This window comes from Pezoporus wallicus, unplaced genomic scaffold (assembly GCF_028554395.1).
Source record: "Pezoporus wallicus isolate ANWC-B61680 ecotype Strahan unplaced genomic scaffold, APGP_CSIRO_Pwel_v1 contig_6354, whole genome shotgun sequence".
NCBI classification, from domain to species: Eukaryota; Metazoa; Chordata; class Aves; order Psittaciformes; family Psittacidae; genus Pezoporus; species Pezoporus wallicus.
Window position 1 is genome coordinate 1702897 of NW_026638688.1, and position 19604 is coordinate 1722500.

General features: G+C 42.1%; 1 protein-coding gene across 8 annotated transcripts in view; it reads left to right on the plus strand.

The window, feature by feature from the left end:
- The window catches only part of EBF1 (EBF transcription factor 1), a 275131-nt gene that overhangs the window by 13870 nt on the left and 241657 nt on the right, over nt 1–19604 (plus strand). For all 8 annotated transcript variants that reach the window (XM_057411920.1, XM_057411925.1, XM_057411921.1 and 5 more), the window contains exon 6: nt 4780–4848. In XM_057411920.1, the coding sequence (XP_057267903.1) occupies nt 4780–4848 (69 nt within the window). The remainder of the gene's footprint in view (nt 1–4779; nt 4849–19604) is intronic.

Genomic DNA, 19604 nt, shown 5'->3' on the forward strand with positions numbered 1-19604 from the left:
GAAATAATAATCTGACCATAGCAGGTAAATGTTGTATGCCTGATGGGGTGGGGGAGATATATTCAAATGTCTTATAGCTCATATTAGATATTACCCATTTCCTTTTCTGCCTATACATGTGTAAGAGGGTGCTGTTTGTTTACCAGGCCGCTTGACCCTATTGCACAAATCTGTCATCTATTGTGCTGCTAACACTCTTTTAAATTGCAAATCTGATGCTCTTTAGGGGTCTAGAAGGAGAAAAAAAAATCTCTCTCCACACCATTCTGTTTCTCTTGATTTCTTGCCTGTTGTAAGTGGAAGTTGGGATGTGCTGAATTTGCACCAGGGGTGCAAATGCAGCCTCAATTATAAGCATAAAATTAGAGTCTGTTCCCCATTAATCAGCCCAGCTAATTGCTATGCACTACCATTAGCCATATGGTGTGAAAGACAGCTTGCTCTCCCTAAGATGAAATTTCTTCATTTCAGACATGAAATAGTGAGGGCTCTGTATTTTAAAATAGCTTGTTTTAGATATTTAATTTCTAAACAACTTTCAGCAGTGCTCTCTATCAAGGCTAACTGCACAATAAAACTTTGCATTTATGTGACAAAGCTGGGTATTTATAGTATACGACAACTATGGCACGGATAAGACAAAGAATTCAAATGTACAGGAGAATCCTGGTTGTGGTAGGAAAGTGGGCTGATGTTTGCTTCAGGTAGTGGTTTATTTCGAAGGATTTCATTGTGTTTTGTCAAATATAAAACACTGTTGGCGAAAATGTTAATAGCTGGGGAGAATTCACAGCCTCAGTGGAATTTATTAGTATTGTAGGCAGCATGGGGAGGGACATCTATAGTTAATATTGCCTCAACAATTTCCATTATGAAACCTTCAGTGGCTTACAGCTTTGCCAAACTTAAACTGTTCTGGCTGAAACGTCCTTTGCAGGGTGTCAGCCTCAGGCTGACTTTCTTTGGAAAGTTTCAGCTAAAATGGTTCAGTGATTTCTGAGAATGAGGTTGGAGTAAAATATGGGTTTTGTCTGTGTAAAATACAGTCTTAGAGCCATCTTGGCAAGAACCTCCTGCACCTCCACGCTTCAGGGTGAGGAGCCTTTTTGGGGCAGGGCTCGTCCCGACCGCATCATCTTCAGGATGAAAGCCACCTCACTGGGAGCTCCTGCAAAATCTCCCACATGGACTTGCTAACGACTTGTTAGAGCCTGGCAGCTGAGTGATCGGAAAGTCGCATTTGCGCTGGCCACATGCCATCGCCCCGTCATTTCTCATTGTTTATTGTCCCCACAGAAAGCCCAAGCACAGATACACAAAGCAGGGCTCCTCTCGCGAGTGATGCTCCTGCCCACCACAGCAGGGTAGGGATGAGAGGATTTGGGGGTGCCAGACATTGGGGTGAGCAGGCCACCTCCTGTGTGCCCACAGAAGTGCAGGCTAGAGATGGTCCAGCACAGGGAAGTGAAGAGGAAGATAGGGAGCAAGACAGCAGGAAGGCAGCAGGTCCCCAGAGATGTGGGGTGAGGACAAAGGCAGCAATAAAAACTGGGAGTGGTGGTGGCAGCCAGCAGATGGGGAGGCCTGTGAAGGGGATGGTGTGAGGCTTGGGCATGAGCCCTGTGAATGGCAAGGATGGCAATTGGAGTGGGGTAGACAGAGATGGGGTGCAGGAGCAGGATGAGGTTGTGATGGGAAGAGGTTGCATTACTGTCTAGAATTACTTGTTTTAAAAGTGAGCTGCCCCCAAACATACTAAGTTTTGTAGGCTTTTTTTTTGTTGGCCAACATAGCGTTGTGCCTGAAACCTGGCTCCTTGCCCCACTTGGGGAGAGGTGTCATGGAAGAACAGAGAGGACGAGACCTTGCCCCCCTGGCTGCAAGGAGCTGGCACTCAGCACCTCTTCCTAAGCTTTTTCAGAGCCTTGCTGGGAGCTGGAGGGTTCTGGGTGACTTGGAGAAGCTCCTGGGAATTTTTAAATTCCTTCAGGGAAAAGCGCACTGAATATTTAGGATCTTATTTCCAAGTGTTAAGTAGGCACTAAAACTTTTGAGGCAAGTACTTCTCATGCAAGCAGGTCTCAGACTCAGGGTTTGCATGATGTTTTAATTCTCTGCATAGAAAAACTAGGGTAGAGGAAGCCTTGAATTCCGCTGTTGAGAGATGAAAACACAAAGACAAGCTAAAGTTTAAAAAGTAATTATCTAGAACATGAAAGAACATTTGGAGCCTCCTTTCAGAGAGCAGGATGTGTCAGACGTGCACCTCTTCCACACCACCCTCAAATTGCAGTGCAAGGAGTGAGGACTTCTACAGTTGCTCAGGATTATGGGGTGCACTCTTTGGAAGCCCTGCCCAAATGGGGCGGATATCCGATGAGCAATGCAGTCTTTACTCAGTTCTTGAAGCTGGGTTGTCCCCATTGGCCAGTGCCTGACTCCATCCTGCTTGCAGCAGGAGGTGAGTCCAAGGTGTCCCCATCTCCAGGCCCCTGCCGCCACTTCTCCCTCTAGGTTAGTGCCCCTGGAAGGTGCTCTGAGCCTTGCGGTAAGTGGATGGTGGTATCTGCCCATCTCGTGCTGGGAGCCTGGGAACCTTTGCTCGCCTGAGTAAATGTGGCAATTTCTGTCCCTCCAGTCTGCTGTGAGAATGTCAGGACTAGCCCTGATTTGCTTCAGTCACAAGAACTGCATTGTCTTAACTTGTGCCAACTCTGTTTCTAATTACATTTTAATCATTTAAAAATGATTAGCAGTTTTTATTGCCTTGTTTGTGGGTAAATTTTCTCACCCCACACATTCTAGCTGCACTCCAACGACAAGTCCTTTTATAGGCAAAACAGCCCCCCGAACGTCCACATGACTATTTACCTACAGCATATTTTATTCCTTCCTAAATTTTAATGCTTTCTGGGTGCCAAGACTCTTGCATTTTCTGGTGGATCAATTGTGGTATTGTGCTGTAAAATTAAGCAGTTTTTTTTGGCAATCCCAGACAATGTAACTTCCACCGAAATGAAGATACCGCACATGTGTTAACTGTGAAAAGTTTCAGCCCTGAATAGTTGCCTTGAAGCTCTTTGCGGTGAAAAGAATTATGTATTTTCCTCTCTTTGAAAACAATTTTTTTTTATTTTTTTTAAGCCATGTTTAAACAGGCTGGTTTTGTAAAAGGCACCCCCTTTTTTTTTTTTTTGTTATCTTTAGTGTGGTTACTTGCTTTATTGCTAATCTTGGTGGGTAACTGTATATTATTCACTCTATTGTTCAGCAACACAAGAGAACCTTTGTCATATTCCCAACAGGATTATTTATATAGCGTGGCACTTCTGAGGGCTTCTTCCTGCCCTGATGTTTTCCACCTTCTAGGGAAAAGAAAGTAGTTCATCTGAGTGGGAGCCATAGTTGCTCTTGCCAGCCACCCACTGAAATGAAAGCGATGCGCAGGTCCCTGGAACACTATTTGGAACAAGCTTGGTGGTTTCCAAAGATCTGGTTGTGTGTGGTTGAGGTTTACCAGGAAGTTTATTGAATGGAGGCATGTGCTCAGGTCTGGCCAGGGAGAGCAGAGTGGTCCTTGCTGCCTGTCACCATGGGATGGGGTCCCTGCAGCTGCATAGAAGCTGCCCAAGTTTGATCCAGAAGCTCTTTGGGGGGGACCAAGGAGGGCTTGCGAAGACCAGGAGTTCTTGATTAATTTTTTTTTTATTCCTTGAAGCCTTGACTTCAGTGGAGGATTTTGTTTCAAGAGGCATCAGCAAACAAGAGCTTTCCTTGCTAGATGGGTGTTTCCCCCCTCGGGTGGGTGGAAGCCTGAGGATTGGTCACCTATGTAGCTGTGACAAGGTCTCATGGGTTTGGATGGGCTACAGGGTGAGCAGGGCAGCCTATATGTCACTCAGCCACAGCTCTAGATGCACCAGGAGGGATTTCCACCCTGAGCAGAAATGTATATGCTGCCTGTGAGTTTACCTGCAATATATCTGTGGCTCCTAATGGACAGTAATCCCTGACAAGGAATTGTCACAAACAACAATTTAACTTCTCTTAGGAAACAATGAGCCACCTTACTTCAAAAGAATCCCAGCCTCGAGGTCAGCAATGGAGCAATGCTTTGGGAGACGGAGCTTATTTTTCACATGCCTGCTTTGTATCTGACCTGACGCAGGGCACCAGCCACTGGAGCTGTGCTCTCCGTGGCATTAGGGATCGTTAACATGCTCAGAAAACTTGGGGAAACAGGCACGCTCGAGCATAAAAGAACTGCTGCCAATGGCACTTGCATTTCGGCTCCCCCATTAACAACAGTGTTTCTTGGAGAATAAGTGTTTTCAGATTTCAGGGGGGAGGTTTTCTGGTAGCTGAGAATTGTGTAGAAGTAGGAATATCTTGCGGATGTGTAATGTAAGTGTTAAGCAAATGTAAAAACTAGGCTCAGCAGGGAAAAAGCTGCCTTATTTTGTGTGCGAGCGTCTGTGGCACAACTGTTCAATCCCATGGCAAAGAGGCTACGAATAGCCAGGTCTCCCTGTTTCGGGTGATCCTTGAAATATTATTTGTGAAAGGGCCAAAACCCCTCTCTTTTTATATTTTCCGTTGCTAACCAGCTGTGCAAGAAGTTAAACATAGTAATTAACCCATATGTGACCCACTACATTTGACTGATTTCCAGGCAGGGACCGAGCGGTAACTCTAGCCGGCAATTTGAACCTACCATGTTCGTAATGATGATTTTACAGTGTAATGGTTGCACTAAATCCTTTCGCTTTTGCTCTGTAGCCGCTGTTGTGACAAGAAAAGCTGTGGCAACAGAAATGAGACTCCATCAGATCCAGTGATAATTGACAGGTAAGGACTGCTATTGTTTCCTTCCATTTTTTTTATCCCCCCTCCTCATTATAATGAAACACCTGCCCTGTGTTGCTAATGGGGAAGAATTAGGAGTATGTATGGATGAAATTTCGTTTTTGATACTGAATTAGTTGTGCTTTGCAATTGCGATTGCCATGGAAGGGCCATATGGAGGATAATGGAGTGACCTGCTCTTCGGAGGGCTTCAGTTCTTGTAACTGATTCATGTGCATAAAGAGGAGATTTTTCTTTCTGACTTTCTGTGGCTCAATTCACATGCTATGCCAGGGAAGCTTCAGGAATAAAATAATAATAGTTTGTGATTTATGAAATGTGGTTGGGTGCTTATAAATATTTAACTTTTATTTGAAAAATGTTTGAATCATTATCACTTAGCTACAGTAGTTCTGTTGGATGCAATCCATCTACATTTTAAGGCTTTTATTTATGCATAAAACCAGTTAAAAAATAGATCTGCAAAGTAAGGTTTTTCTCCTCTTATTTTCTGTGGTTGGAATACTGTTTTGACTGTATTGTCAGCTGATCAATTCATTTTTGCCTGTCTTAATTGCCGTGTTTTTAAACAGATTCATATTACTAATCTGACATCACCATGTAAATCACTGTAGTACAATATATCTGTTTTAGTTGTTCTGAGCCATGCATAGTTTCTGTGCTTGCAAATTCTGCAAAATGGTAGCCAAATAGTCATTTTTACATTTTAATTGTCCAAACTCATTGTACAAAGCCATGTGCAATAACCTGGCTATTATGCAGCATTACTCTAGAAGAGTTAAATGGCCATGAAGTACTGAAAGTGTCTGTCATCACCAAGGGAAAGCAATACCCTTGCACTAATCTGTGAATAGAGGGAGCCTGAAGGGAAACTGCCTATACTTATAGGGGCAAGAGCATAGAATAGTGTGCTTCTCCTTGCATTGTTGTCTGAGTTAAGGTTTGCTATACTCAGTTTAAAGTATTTTCTGTGCCAGGGCATCCATGTAGAGGTGAAGAGGGTTTGGTGCGTTGGGTGCCCCACACAGAGAATGGCCCAGGGATAGGGCAGAGCCTTGCCTAGCATTGTGCTCATCCAGATTTACAGTTCTTGTTTGAATTTGGTAAGAAAGTGCATATATTGGAAGCTTATATCAGGTGTTTTGATTAGCTATAATAAGTGATCCTGAGAGTGTTTAAATCTCAGAAGGTATATCTATTTTAACTAGGCATATTTTCATCTTCTGTGAGCATTAGGTAGTAGCAGAGAAAGTGTGTGTGGGGAAAAATTCACAGTGAAATCTGTATGGAGATGTGTTTTATAAGCATGGTACAGAGCTGAACACTATAAACATGGTGTTAGAGTGGCATTTTGAGCAACATGAAAGCTACAAAATTCACATGAATTTTTCATTGTACTGGAAAGTGAGATGTTAAGATGCTAATGGCAGGTTTACAGAAATATTTTGTTTAACTATCTAGTATGCAAAACTGCTAGTTGCAAATCATTTCAGATTATGAAAGCCAGAGATGCTGTCTGTTACACACTTTCTGCAAAATGAGGAAAACTCTTACATGGAAAAAACAGATTTAGGCTCCTAGCAGTGATCAATTTCTCAGTCTTTACCTAAATTGATGCAAAAGGAATGAATTCTGAAGATTATTTTGAAAAGGCAAGCTAAACATAATTTGAAGATGATAATACAAACCCTACCTCACCACCTGCTCTGAATCATGCTTGGCTTGTGAATGGGTTAAGCTTTTAAGTTCTGCACTTGGTTTTAAATTGTGACTTTGATACAGAAGGCTGATATGACTGTGGTTTGAATAACATTTGATTTTGACCTGTTCCTGTGGGTTGCAGTGGTATAAGAAATTTGACTCAGCAGTACTGTAATTAGCCCTCCCCGTGTTTTTGAAACAGGATTGTGTTACCTGGATTGCATTAGTGTGGCTTCTATTGTTGCCGCTTCGCATCTGTCCCAGTAGGGTACTTAAAACCTTTTCTTGGCTGGGGCTAGTTCAAACAATTTAGGCCAAATAAGTATGTGCTTTATACAGTTAGTGGCTTTAGTGATGTTTCTTGTGACATTTATCCTATTCATTTTTTTTCTCCCTTTTGGTTCGGAAAGGATGAAGTGATCTATATGGAGCCTTTTTACCTTAAAACGAGTCCTTTAGAATTGTCCTAACTTTAAAATGCCTGCACAAGCCAGAACATGTGTTTAATTGTACTCCATTGTCACTTCTCCATGCATGCAATTTTTAACTATTATGTCAATTGATATGCAAAACCATATTTAGCTATTTTTATTTGCATGTGAGCTTAGAGAATTCATTTACCATTTGGGCTAAAGCACTCCCACATGCCTTACACTCCGATAAAGTCTTGCCTATGGATTTAATCTAACTCTTGCGTCAAATCCTGTGAATCCACAGACTCTGACCTAACATAGAGCTTAACGTAGAATCTGTCCATGGGATTTTTGACATATGTACTTACATGGAAATGCTATCCTCCTCTTACATGCTGCAATACTATTTTGGATTGATTAATTCTCTTTGATGAGGTTAGAGAAACTTGGGGTAGAGAGAACTCTGTCTTTGTGGTGGTTTAGTGAACTTGGCAAAGAAGCTGTTTGGCAACTTCAAAGTTACATGTGTTGTATTCTTTTTCAAACCCTAGATATGAAAAGTAAATCGCACATTTCAAAATGTGGGATTTTAAAAAAAAAGTCTGTTTGAAACAGGATATCTTTATCCTTTATGAAATTGCTTTATACTTTGCTCTATTATGGTATCAGCAGATACAGCAGTGAAAGGGACGTAGAGAAATTTATACTCATGTAGTGATCTAAATTTTCTCTGGAGAACAAAATAAACCTATTATGCTTATAGAGCAGTCATTTCAGGGAAGTTTCTTGGAAACCTGTGTGGGTCTGAATCATCTTCTTAGCATAGCCTGTATATTTTATCACTAATCCAGTTACATGTGTTGAGATGAAGATCTGATGAACAGGAACTCATTTTAAAAGGGATATTATTGTCACAATACAAATGCACAATTCCTCCTACCAGTGCAGTGGCAGGGCTGTATTGTAATCCTGCTTAAAGAAAACACAGAGCACTTCCTGTTATTAAATTAAATTCTAGATTGATTTAACTTTCAAATTGTAACTCATATTTGAATTTAAAAGGTTTGCAATAAAATTCCTGTGAAGAAATTGAATAAATTGTAGTTTTATTGCCACTCTGGATATCCTGGTGTCCTAACCTTTTTCCTTACAGTTATCTTAGTTCAATAAATAAAACCTCATTAGACTATTCCCATTTCAACGAGTTTATTAAATTTTACAGGAGTAATTAGCATAAGCTGTGCTAATTTTTCTGGAAGACTAATGAGAGAGCTTCCTAATTAGGTTTGCTTTGTAAGAATCGGAAAAGATGATAATGACAAAAGTCACATAGGGGAGAAAGTGGGGCTTTATATTATTCCTTGGTTCAGGAAAAAGACTCCTCTCTCCGCATTCTGCTCCAAACTTTTAAACCCAATTTACCAGTGCAGGACTGATATTTAATGGTGTTACTTGTGCCTGCTGGGGCTTCTTTACCTTTTATGGCTGCATCCAGTAAACAGGAGTCCTAGTGACTGATAAAATAGGAATAATCACTGCAATCCCAAATATAGCGGGAGAAAAATCTCTCAGCATTTAGAACCTATATATATATATATATATATATATATATATATATATATATACCTCCAACTTGTGACTTTGCATGGAAGAAGGGCTGAAACCAGCCCATTTGGCAATTGCTGGTTCATCCCAACTTTTGCTGCTTCCCAGAGTATGCAAGCAGGCAGATGACAGTGACCTGAAATTGGCTTTGCTGAGATTTACCAAGACAGATGAGACCTACTTAAGAAATCTCAGCTCTGTCTATCTTTTGGATAGAGAAACTTTAGTTGTGGTGTAAGTCAACAGGCTTTGTGCTGGAGCTCCCCCGGGTAGAGACTGTGTGCCCTTAGGTGGTAGGTGAGCATGGTGATGAGCAGGGTCTTTTCTTGCCCTTGCCTGGCAATATACTGAAGTTCTTCACGTGCTGTTTCGGATGCAATTTCTGAGCAATGAGGCTCACTCTGGCTTTGAAGAGGTGGTTTATGCATTTCCAGCGCAACCAGAGCTCTTGTCTATGGAGCAAGAGTGGGGACTCATGAATTGGAGGCTGTAATATCTTCTAAGCTTTATTATCAGATGACACCAAGGTATATTTTAATACATGACCTGCTACCAGTGTTTGAAACGCCTATGTGCTTTTGGCACCTGCTGTATGGGGTGCTCAGCCAGGCTCTCAGTCATCTGTCCCCAGCACACCCAGCTGCTGTGGCTGTGGAGGGAGCCAACTCACCTGCATATGTTTTTGAAATCTTTCAGCCTTTAACCTGAAAAACTTTATGTTTGTGGGTAGAATTTCACTGCGCAATGGCATGAAAAGAGGAGTGAATGACTTTCAATGTCTCCGTTTTACTGCTTTACAAGTCATCAGGTAGCGGATTGTATTCTACGGGCCTGATCATCTTTTCATCCTAAATACCAGGCAGGTGGAAAAATGACACAGAGGACTGTACCACACTCACTTCGTCCTCCCCACAAATACACTTGTTAGGCAGATGTGGTGATTAATGCATTTTGCAGTAGATTTCCATGGCTGGAGGGAGAGTGATGGAGATGCAGGCTGGCTGGCAGATCTGGCCAGCTTTAGGAGAGGTGCTGGTAACAGGGTGAGGCTGGTTCTGCTTGGGAGGGAGCTGCAGAGGATTGCTTTGCTGCAGGGGATGGGATCAGTGCCGCAGCTGATCCCCAGCCAAACTAAAGGGACATGTGCTCATTGTAGCACTGGTGTCACAGCAAAGTGGCAGAAGATGCCAGGCATTATGGCAGTGCTTCCTCTGCAGGACCTCCAGTTCCTGACATGTCCTGGTCATATCCTTGATCCCCCTCGCCATATGTGGTACCTGAACCTTGCTGTGTGGGGTCATCAGAAGGTTTCTGTGCTGGTGTCCTGCTCCTCCCTTGCCCATGCTGGAGATAGGGCTGCAGGAGGCTGAGGATCCCATTCGTCCTGGATCCTTGGGTGGACTTCGCAGGCAGGCAGGCAGGCATGACATGTTCTAACAGATCTCAAGACATAGGTGCAGAATACTCCTGGGCCTGAATATTCAGCTGTTCTCTTGAGTCTTGTGCTGGAAATTACCTACTCCTTCCAGAGCCAGATGGGAGTTACCTCAGGGAGGCAGTCCAGGGAGCAGAAACTGGGTGACAGAAGACTACCCCCAGCACTGCACAGAGATGTCTCCCATGCTGTCTCTGGGCCTCTAAGCAGGGCATTCAGACAGCCAGAAGTTGGCCTTGAGCATTTCATGCAAGCTCCCAGAGCCTCTGAACCCATACATTTCTGAGGGGGGAGAGACTGAAACACACATCCTTGAGGGTTTAGTTGTGATTGATGCAGCTGAGAAGCATTACCCGAAACATTTCCCACATGACTTCGGCAGCCAAAGGCATTTTGAGCCCTTGTGAGATAAATGGGAGACTCTGATCACTAGATGACTCTCACACAGAGTTTCAGACATAACCCTCTATCAGCACTCCTCAAACATGGGGTGCCAGTTTTCTTTCTGGTGATGAAATCACTAGAGCTGGGGGTAACTTTGCAAGGATTCTTGCAAAAATCTCTTGGTTTCAGCCTACTGGGGTTGGCACATATCTCTGCTGCTTCAAAATTCATTTATTTTGCTCTTGGCGTTGAGTGAACTTGGTCAGGGTCAAACAGCTTCTGCTTATTGTTTGTTTGATTTCTCTCCCCTCTGCTCCAAGTATAAGAATTTTTGTATAATCTCAAAACTATTATGCAAAACCTTAATTTGGTCTTAGCTTCACTCAGGAGGTTTGTGATTTTCTTAGCAAACCTGTTCTGAGTTTTCAGTGTGTTATAAAATCCCAAACCAGGCAAGTTTTATGTGGTTTTGGGTTTCACTGCAAACATTTCACACTACTCTAATAGTTGCTTGCTTCTCTCAGTGATGCCTTTTGAATCTGCAGCTAATGTTTTGGGCTTTATTTTCACTGTGATCTTATGCCTGATTGTCACTATTTAATATCACAGTGATAAAACAGAGGCTCCTCTTGCAAAGAAGGTGTATTGTGCTAGGTACTCTGTAAACTCTATGTAGGTAGATGATCCTGTTCCCAAAGAGAAGTGGTTCTTCTGATACAGACTGAAAATGGAGATTGAGATTTTTCTGTCAAGAATAAAAACCTTAGGCTTATATTGAATATCCTGGGGATGAGGAAAGCGAAGACCAGCCTACTCTATTGCTTTTGGCATTTGACTATCATCTTGGTGTTCACCCACAGCCCTTTGAGGCTTGGCCACTTGTCAGTCTAGAAAAGTGACTTGAGTGCACACATGGGGTATGATGGACCTCCTGCTCCAAGACCAGTATGTGTCTGTATAGGTCTGATCTGCCTTGGGTAGGCGGTGAGCCTGAGGTGTGCAGCTCTGCACTTACTGCTTTCAGTTGGTTAAGTCCCTTGGGCTCTTTCTGAAAATCTCAGTCTTGGTTAGCAGGGGTTGACAGCTTTAGGAGACTGCACTGGTTTAAGTCCTCAAAGTCCATCCTGAAGACCCTATGGGTTTTCTTATGCAGAGGAGCAGCCCAAGGTATAACTGGATTACTCTGCTGCTCCATTCAGATGGCAAGGTTTGAGCATCCAAGGTTAGAGGTGCTTAAAAAAGTTTGGCTGCCTCTGTACAGTGACCTCCTGCAGCATCAGGAAAGCTCCAAGTGCACTGGACTGGTTCCAGGAGGAGCCCAGGGCCTGGCAGGGGGATCTGTCCTTTGTTTCTGGTCACAAAACTTCAAATGTGCTTTTCATACTTATTGATTTCTTCATATGAACTCCTACTTCAAAGTGTGTCCTGCAGCAGGGAGGACGTGCTCGGCGCAGTGGGTTACTGGGCTCCATGCAGCTCAGTGTCAGTTCTTCTCTTTCTCAAGAGTAATGATTTTTTGGGGGGGAAAAGCTAGTGGCTTTTTCTCATTTGAATATATATGTACACACAGTCTCTGGTGTAGATAAATTTCCTGTCCCATCTTAACACCTGATTTATTTCCATATTTCCTGTCACAGTAGGAATGCACACATGAATAAGAGTCATAGGAAAATGTATTTGCAAAGATCACCCTCAGTTTTAATGCAGATTAGCTAAAATTGTTCCGAACATGAAAAATGTATCTGAGCTCTATCCCAGCATTTACTGGGTAAAAACATAACCCAAGCTTTATTCTGCAGAAGCTGGGGTGTGTGAGTAGTTTTCTTCCTGTGAGTAGTCATAAATGTTTGCATCTTCTAGCCACAGAAATATATTCTTATAAGTAATCATCCGCATCTACAGAAAAACTGTGCTAAACTCAAATTCACTTCTGCCTGCTGGATGTATTTAATTTTAATACAACATCTAACTAATAAAGTTAAAAGAGAATAAGAAACAAGTGTAGGTTCCTGTGTAAATCATGATGGAGATGACTTTCTAGAAAAGGATTTACTGCTGTCCTTGGACAGCAGCAGGTCTCTGTAGTAATAGTGGTAAATACTGGTATGAATTTTTCTCTTTCCCTGCAGCATCATGGGGTATTTTTTTTCTGTAACAGTTCTGGAAAAGTACAGAAAAGCCATACAGAGTTCCCAGTGTGTTGCATTAGCAACTTTGCATAGGTAGTTTGTGATCAGAATATATTACTGTATCAAATGAGTGTTTACTCTTTTTACTAAGGACAGTATTTTAGAGTTTATTTTTTTAAGCAGAATGAATAATTTTCTACCTACTTTTTAAAAATAGTGTTTGGAAATAGGAAAGGTGAAAATAAATTTTCTGGTGCTGTTAATATGTGAATTATGTGAAATGAGTTATTAAAAGGCTTTATAGCAAGTCACTGAAATTATATACTGGACAGTAATAAGGTGACCCAGATATAGAGCCTTTCACTGCAATCATTGAAATGCTATGAACAGTACTGTTTTGTCTTTGGTTTCTTGCTGCCTCTAAAGGTGTAGGCAGATGAAGATAACTTTAAAAAGAGCTATTTCTCCAATTACAAGCTCTTGTCCAAGAGCAAAGAAAGATTTTTCAGACTAACAGCATTCACTATAACAAAATTAAATTCCCTTCATCTGACAAGAGGCTGAGTTTGGCAATAGTCTGGGTTTTTTTTCTTTTTCCTGGAGATATAGCAGGAGCCACCCTCTATACCCCTGCTTTTCTCGGCAGTAGTGAGCAGCCAGAACTGAAAGGTGATGACTGAATTTGGGGGGGAGTGAGGTGGGGAAGAGTGGGTGGGACTGGATGGTGTGAGGGCAGCGTGCCCATCAGTGGGCTTGAGGACATCGTTTCCCCATTGCTGGAGAAGGGTGGTTTCTTATCCCAGCGGTCCGGGGGGGTTGAGAGAGCAGCATCGCTGCTGCCACCTCCTGCTGGGCTGGGGCTGGATGCCCAGCCAAATCTCTCTGGTTTTGTAACGACGTGGTAAAATGTCCAAAACGGCATTCCACAACTATGCCATCTCGCTAACCGGCTGAGGCACAATAGTTCAGTAATGTAATATAAAAAGTAATGGTGTTAGCTAACACATCCTTAATAAGATATTGTCTGCTGCTCTGCCATATGCTACCGAGCAGGCTTTCCCTCTGTGGGGCTTTTGAGTTCTCTCAATAAGATTATTTCAAATACTCTAATCCTGAATCATTGACATGAATACAAAAGCCTAGTGACATCTAATAGATGCCTCTTAGCTTTGCTTTTCCTCTTGTTCCTTTCCTTTTTCTTCTCTTTTTACCTGACAAAAAGCTTACAGACACTTGGGCTCTGTCTCTCAGTACCAGCATGTGGGTCTCCTCATGAAATATAAAGGAGGAAAAAGGGCTGACATAGGGCTGATAAGCCACAGAGCAAAGGACCATAGAATTAAAAGTAAATGCCAGTAAATCCTCCCCTGTACACTCGGTTGTTCTTTTATTGTTTTCTTTAACTCTTCCAGTGCCATGCTGGGCTAGAAAGAGATGAAAAATGGGGTTAAAAAAAAAGGTGATACTATAATGACATAGTGCCAGGGTCCTAAGGTTTGCTGTAGGCTTGGATTTTCTCAGTTCTCCTCCCACCTTGACTTTCTAATCAGAGTTGCAAACTGTTTCAGCATCATGCAATCAGCTGAAAGTTTAAGTCATTTTTTCAAAGATTAATTAAAAAAGAAAAAGGACATCCCCAAAGTGACATCACGACTGTGACCCTGGAAGGGATAAATTTTATATAAAGTAAATGTTAGAAAGAATTGATAACTCATTGTGAGCATCTAGCACTAAAAAAAAATGATCTTCCTCTTGTTAGTGTTCTCTCGATGGCTGTCAGAGACCGTTCACCTGCTTTTGGACTTTGCCAAGCTGTTCATCCATTGATTCCAGAATTTGCCTTTGGATAAAGTTATCTGTATGGGATACAGCCAATGTCTACAATGGGTTAAAAGGAAGCTGTTTAAAACATAATGATTTTCCTTAATTTTCTCCATGATTTTGCAGGGAGACTGACAGGCTTTCCTGACCAGGATAACTATCCACTTCCACCCAGTTGAGTCAGGTCTTCTCTGTAATCTCCCTGAATATAATCTTTCAGTTGGATTTTTTGGCATCTGCACCACTACATAACCATTGGCTGACTTCCCAGTTGTTAAGTCACTTTGATTAGTGGATGTTAAAACCCACTTTACCTAGTTCAGATTGTGTAGAAGGATGACACAAGAAATGTATTCTGTATTCATTAAAATGTTTTTTGCTCTAGAAGAAGGAAATTAGCCACACTCAGGGCTATTAAGATCTGATGGTAAGATCTCCAGTCTGCTCCTTGTGCCTCTGCATCGCTTGTAGAGTCCAGCAGCATTCAGCTGCAGATGGGAACATGCCCCATCACATGTTTTGCTGGGGATTCTGCAGGCAGGAGAAGAGAACGACCTGCACAAGTTTTGTGGTAGCTGCCCTGCAGGGATCAGGATTTGGCCCTTTTTAAATAAAAGCAAGGGACTCCCACTGTGTTACAAAGGAGCACCCTGGGTAATCCTGGGCTCTTCTGGGGTCTAGGTAGAATTTGTTTCTCAAGCTGGAGTCTATGTGCTAAAAGCAGCTCTGAAAAATTTAGGGTTTTTTAATCTCTGGGGTTTTGGTTTCCTCTTGGCACTGTGGTCTGATGTTACTGAGCTCCAGGGGTCTCTGGGCTCCATTGGGCTGACCTGGCTCTCGGGAATGCACAGTGGCACAGAGAGAGCCTCTATCATAAGGAGCTGTTTAGGCAAGACGATCCCTAGGCTATATCTACCTTCTTTTCTTAAAGCATAGTGAGTGGTGTAATAGCCCTGGCATTCTGAAAAACAGAATAAACTGCAGTGTGGTGTAGGAGGAAAACTTCTTGCTGAACCCCATTATGTGTACACAAATTGTCGTCTGCTGAACACCGCATGGCAGGAGAGAGGAACTGTTTTTTTCTGAGGGATTGCCCCGCTGTGACAATGGTAACTCAATTTGTCAGAAATTACAAGAACGTTAATACATCATGCCCTAATGTGTCGTTTGTGCATTAATACTTTAAAAGTCATTGGAGTTTTTCTAATAAATGCCTTCAAAGCTGGCTGGGCACTCATAAATTTGAGTTTTCAGAATTGCAGTTGAGACATCTATTTTCCCTGATTAGTTCTTGGAGTTTGTATGTAACAGTCAGCCTTGTTGACATTCACAGCCATCCACATTTGAGAGAATAACATGCTGTTAGTTAATATTTCTGTTATTGTAAAGCGGCATGATTTGGGGGATGGGGGGGGAAGAAAGGGAGGCTGTTCTTGGGCAAACAAAAGAGAATTTTGGGAATGCTTTTTGCCATGGTAACCCAGTTATCGCTCATTAATCTGTCACATATGAAACAAGTTCCAGACTACAACACACTTAAACAAGGCAGTGTTCCCGGGGGGGTTCCCCCCCCTTGGCTGCTCTACCTCTTACCTGCAGGCAGTGTCCGGACTGGGCTCTGTGCAGTGCTGGAAGGGTTAACCCCTGCAGAAAATCCCATCATGTGCCTGGTTGGCTCTGAAGAAGCGGGGACCCCCTCCCTGCTTGGGCCACCTGGGCTGCCTGGCCCTGCCACCCCAAAAGCAGCTCCCCAGGGAGATGAGATGGGGGAACCAGCCCCGATGGGCGCTGCTGCTCTGGCTTTAGGGGCTGACTCTATCTCCAGAAGGAAGGAAGTTTTTTTCCTTCATTTCCAAGATAAGGTGTCATTCATGAGAGCAGCGTGCTGAACTAATCAGGTTAATTGAGAGGCCCTGAATAGCTCTCATTGAGCAGATCCCTCCTTCCTGCTCAAGGCAGATAGTGCAGACGGAGAGATTACAAGTGCTTTAAACTCTTTCTCCCCATCTCTGAATTTCACACCGATTTCAGGATGAGGAGGGTCACAGTAGACATGTGACATGGGGGTTGTACAGTTCAGCTTTGCTGGGAGCAAGTCATTTTTGTTTAGTTTTCTTTTAACCATGGTGATGATTATTTCCAGTGTGGCCAGAGCCTCAGAGCTCTCCTGATGCCAGGAGTACCCTGATGATTTACACCAGCCAGAGTGGTGTAAATTACTCCACTGCTCTGGAAAGATATAGAGGACTAATCCAGTCATGTAATTGGCTCTGGATTGACCCGCTCTCGAGTCCTGTTAATATTAAAATTATTTCAGACCTAACTTGTGGCAGGGCTGCAGGAAACATTAATTTTAAAAAGATGTTTTCAGTGTTTGAAGCAGATAGCAGTTGGTTTTATTGCTTTTATGGCATCATTTCCCTTTAAAACCTTCTAATCGAAGTGGCTGTACATAATTTCATTCAAGTTTACCAGAATGCAAAAGCATTTCCCTCTGGATACTCTTGCCAAATTAAGAACATCCAGGCTCCAAACCTCACTGTAATCTTCCTACTCTCCACAGTCTATCACATTCTCTTTGCAAATATTATAACTATTAGAGTGCAGGAGAGAGAATTTTCAGGGGAACTAATTCCCTGAAAGCAGTGTTGTCATCCACCCTCCTTTTCCAAGCCAAACCAGTTGCTTAGTTCAATTTAAACACGAGCATCGTTGGCCCCCTTGGTCCCCCTCCTCCCCCCTCCGGCTTTTTTTTTCCTTGGAAGTTTCAGGAATGACTTTAATTATCTCTACAATCAAATTCTCACTGCTGTCCCTGTGAAAGCGTGTAGTCATGGATTGCTGGGATTATTTTCTTTAGCACTTGGGGATAGAGAAACTGGTTGTTTGGAAATGAGAACCAGCTGGGTTCTCAGAGCTGGCTTTTGGAGGGAGTCACTTTGCACACAAACCCAGCGCTGAGCGGAGTTGTGAACTCAACCCCCAAATTCCCTGTTCTCCATTTGCCACATGGGATTATGCAATACTGGGGCTGATTTTTGTTTATCTCCTTAATATGCATCTTCAGGGTGGCTACTGTCAGAGCTTGATTTAACTCTTCATGGAACTTTCCGGAGGCAAAGGTGCTCCCTGTGGTCCCATTCCTGGGCTTTACCATGCCCAAAGCATAGAAAGTCAAACTGAATCCCCAAAGCTTGATAATCTTATATCAGATGTGTTCCACAGGTGATGGGTAAGCAGGCAAAGAAAGATTAATACAGCAAACAGAGCTAACTTCTGCTACCTTATATCTTTTGTTGCTCTAGAAGACATGCTGTGTGCAGTGATGTTCTTCCTTGCTTTCCAACTTGAAAAAATTACTTATTTGTCATACCTTATTAATCTTTTTTAGTGCCAAATTCAATTTGAAATTAGGACTGTATATCTAATCAGAAATTACATGACCTATGTTTTTAGCTGAGTATTTTATCACATGGAAAGGAGCAGAAATCTTCTTAACTTAGTCGTAAGGATGTAAATCTGGAGATATTCCACTGGTTTTAAGGCAACAATAGTGCCTAAATCTGGAGCTTAAGTAAAGCATCCAGAAAAGAAGTCTTTCAGCTCCTTTCTTAAACAAAGTTTGTAGCAAAGAAAACAATTTATCGGTGAGCTTTGAATAGATCCTTTTATATGATTTGATTTCTTTAATGCCTGAAATATAATGACTTTGATTCTATTAATATCCCCTTTAGCACAACTAAATTATTTTTTGAAAGATGAAACCATTTAGCTCTGAACATGCTTAGATCATACCATGTCCTAAATACTCTCATGTATCTCTCTCACATACACGTTGTTTTAGCATTTTAGGCTGAAACAAATACTCTGCAGCCACTGTGGCTCTAACATCTGAGGGGTTTTCCAATTGTGCACATTTTCTTCTGCTGATACATTTATTTGGTGTTTCAATTTATCATCTTATATGTGTGTATATACACACCCATATACTGTGGGTCTGCATTGTTTATTTATTTATTTTATTGTCTGGGTTTTCCATTTTTATTTTTTCCCCCAACAAATAACTGCTGCATTTCCAGTCACTGAAATTTGGACAGAATTTTACTTCCTGTTTCAAAGGTCAAGGAAAGCTGACCCCAACAGCAGTGTTGAGGCTGCTGAATTATTCATATCATTGACTTTGTGTCAGCTTCCACATTTGTGCAGAGGGATGTTTTATTCATTTATCTCATTTAGGGACCTGCTCTGCACCTGTTTCTACCATTAAGTACCCTGTAATTTGCATTTGATGCTAATTTAGTTTCATATCAGCCTGGTCCCCTCTTGTTAATTTAATTTTCTAAGACCCTTTTCATTACAGTAGAAATGTTTCCCTCTTTAAAGCAAACATCTATACAAGTAATTGTATAAACTGCCTTTTAAATAATATCTTTTAGAAGATTCCATCGTTTAATTCCTTAATTCCTATAATTAGCCACGGTTTGATTAATGTTTCAAAGGGTTAAATTAAAATGCAGAATTACTCAAATGCATACTTGAATAATTTTCTCTCTGCTGATAACAGTTTCTGCATTGCTGCTTTTATTCTACTCGTGATTCTGAATATTACATGTACTAACAAGCACTAATTTTCCTCATGTAGTGATTTTCCTCTGCTAAGCGATAGCTGTTTTTAACATATAATTGTTGGAAATCCTATATTGTCAGTGGGATACTTAATCTTTTTCTTCTGATCAATTGTAAACAGTTAAGGGGAAATGCTGTGACTGAGGAGCTGCTCTAGGTTTCTTTCCAGATTGTAAGAAACTTAAAGGGAGCCTTTATTTTGCCAGCAACCATCAGTGCTATGTTCTCACAAACAGCATGATCAGCACCAATTGCTGCTGAGAATCATTTGGAAATATTTACAGCCATCATGGATTTGTTCGTATAGGTGACAATTTTGATATGCTGTGATTCTACAGGGCAAAACCTCCTGTGATTGTCACCTCCGAGCACATTGATGTGTTTTCAGTGCAAGAATATGGCACTGGGGTAAACAAATTACCTGAGGGGCTGTAGTGTAAAATCCAAGTCCCTTCGCTCCCCCGTGGGTTTATTTAGAGCAAAGATGGAGAATTGCAGCTGGGGTAGGCATTGGGCTTCCACCTCCCTGTATGCTGAGCCTGAGGGATGGACATCCCCTCCCTCCTTCCCCAGCTGGGGGAAAATGTAAATGGCAACTCTGGGCTTTTAGAGGTACAATCCTCA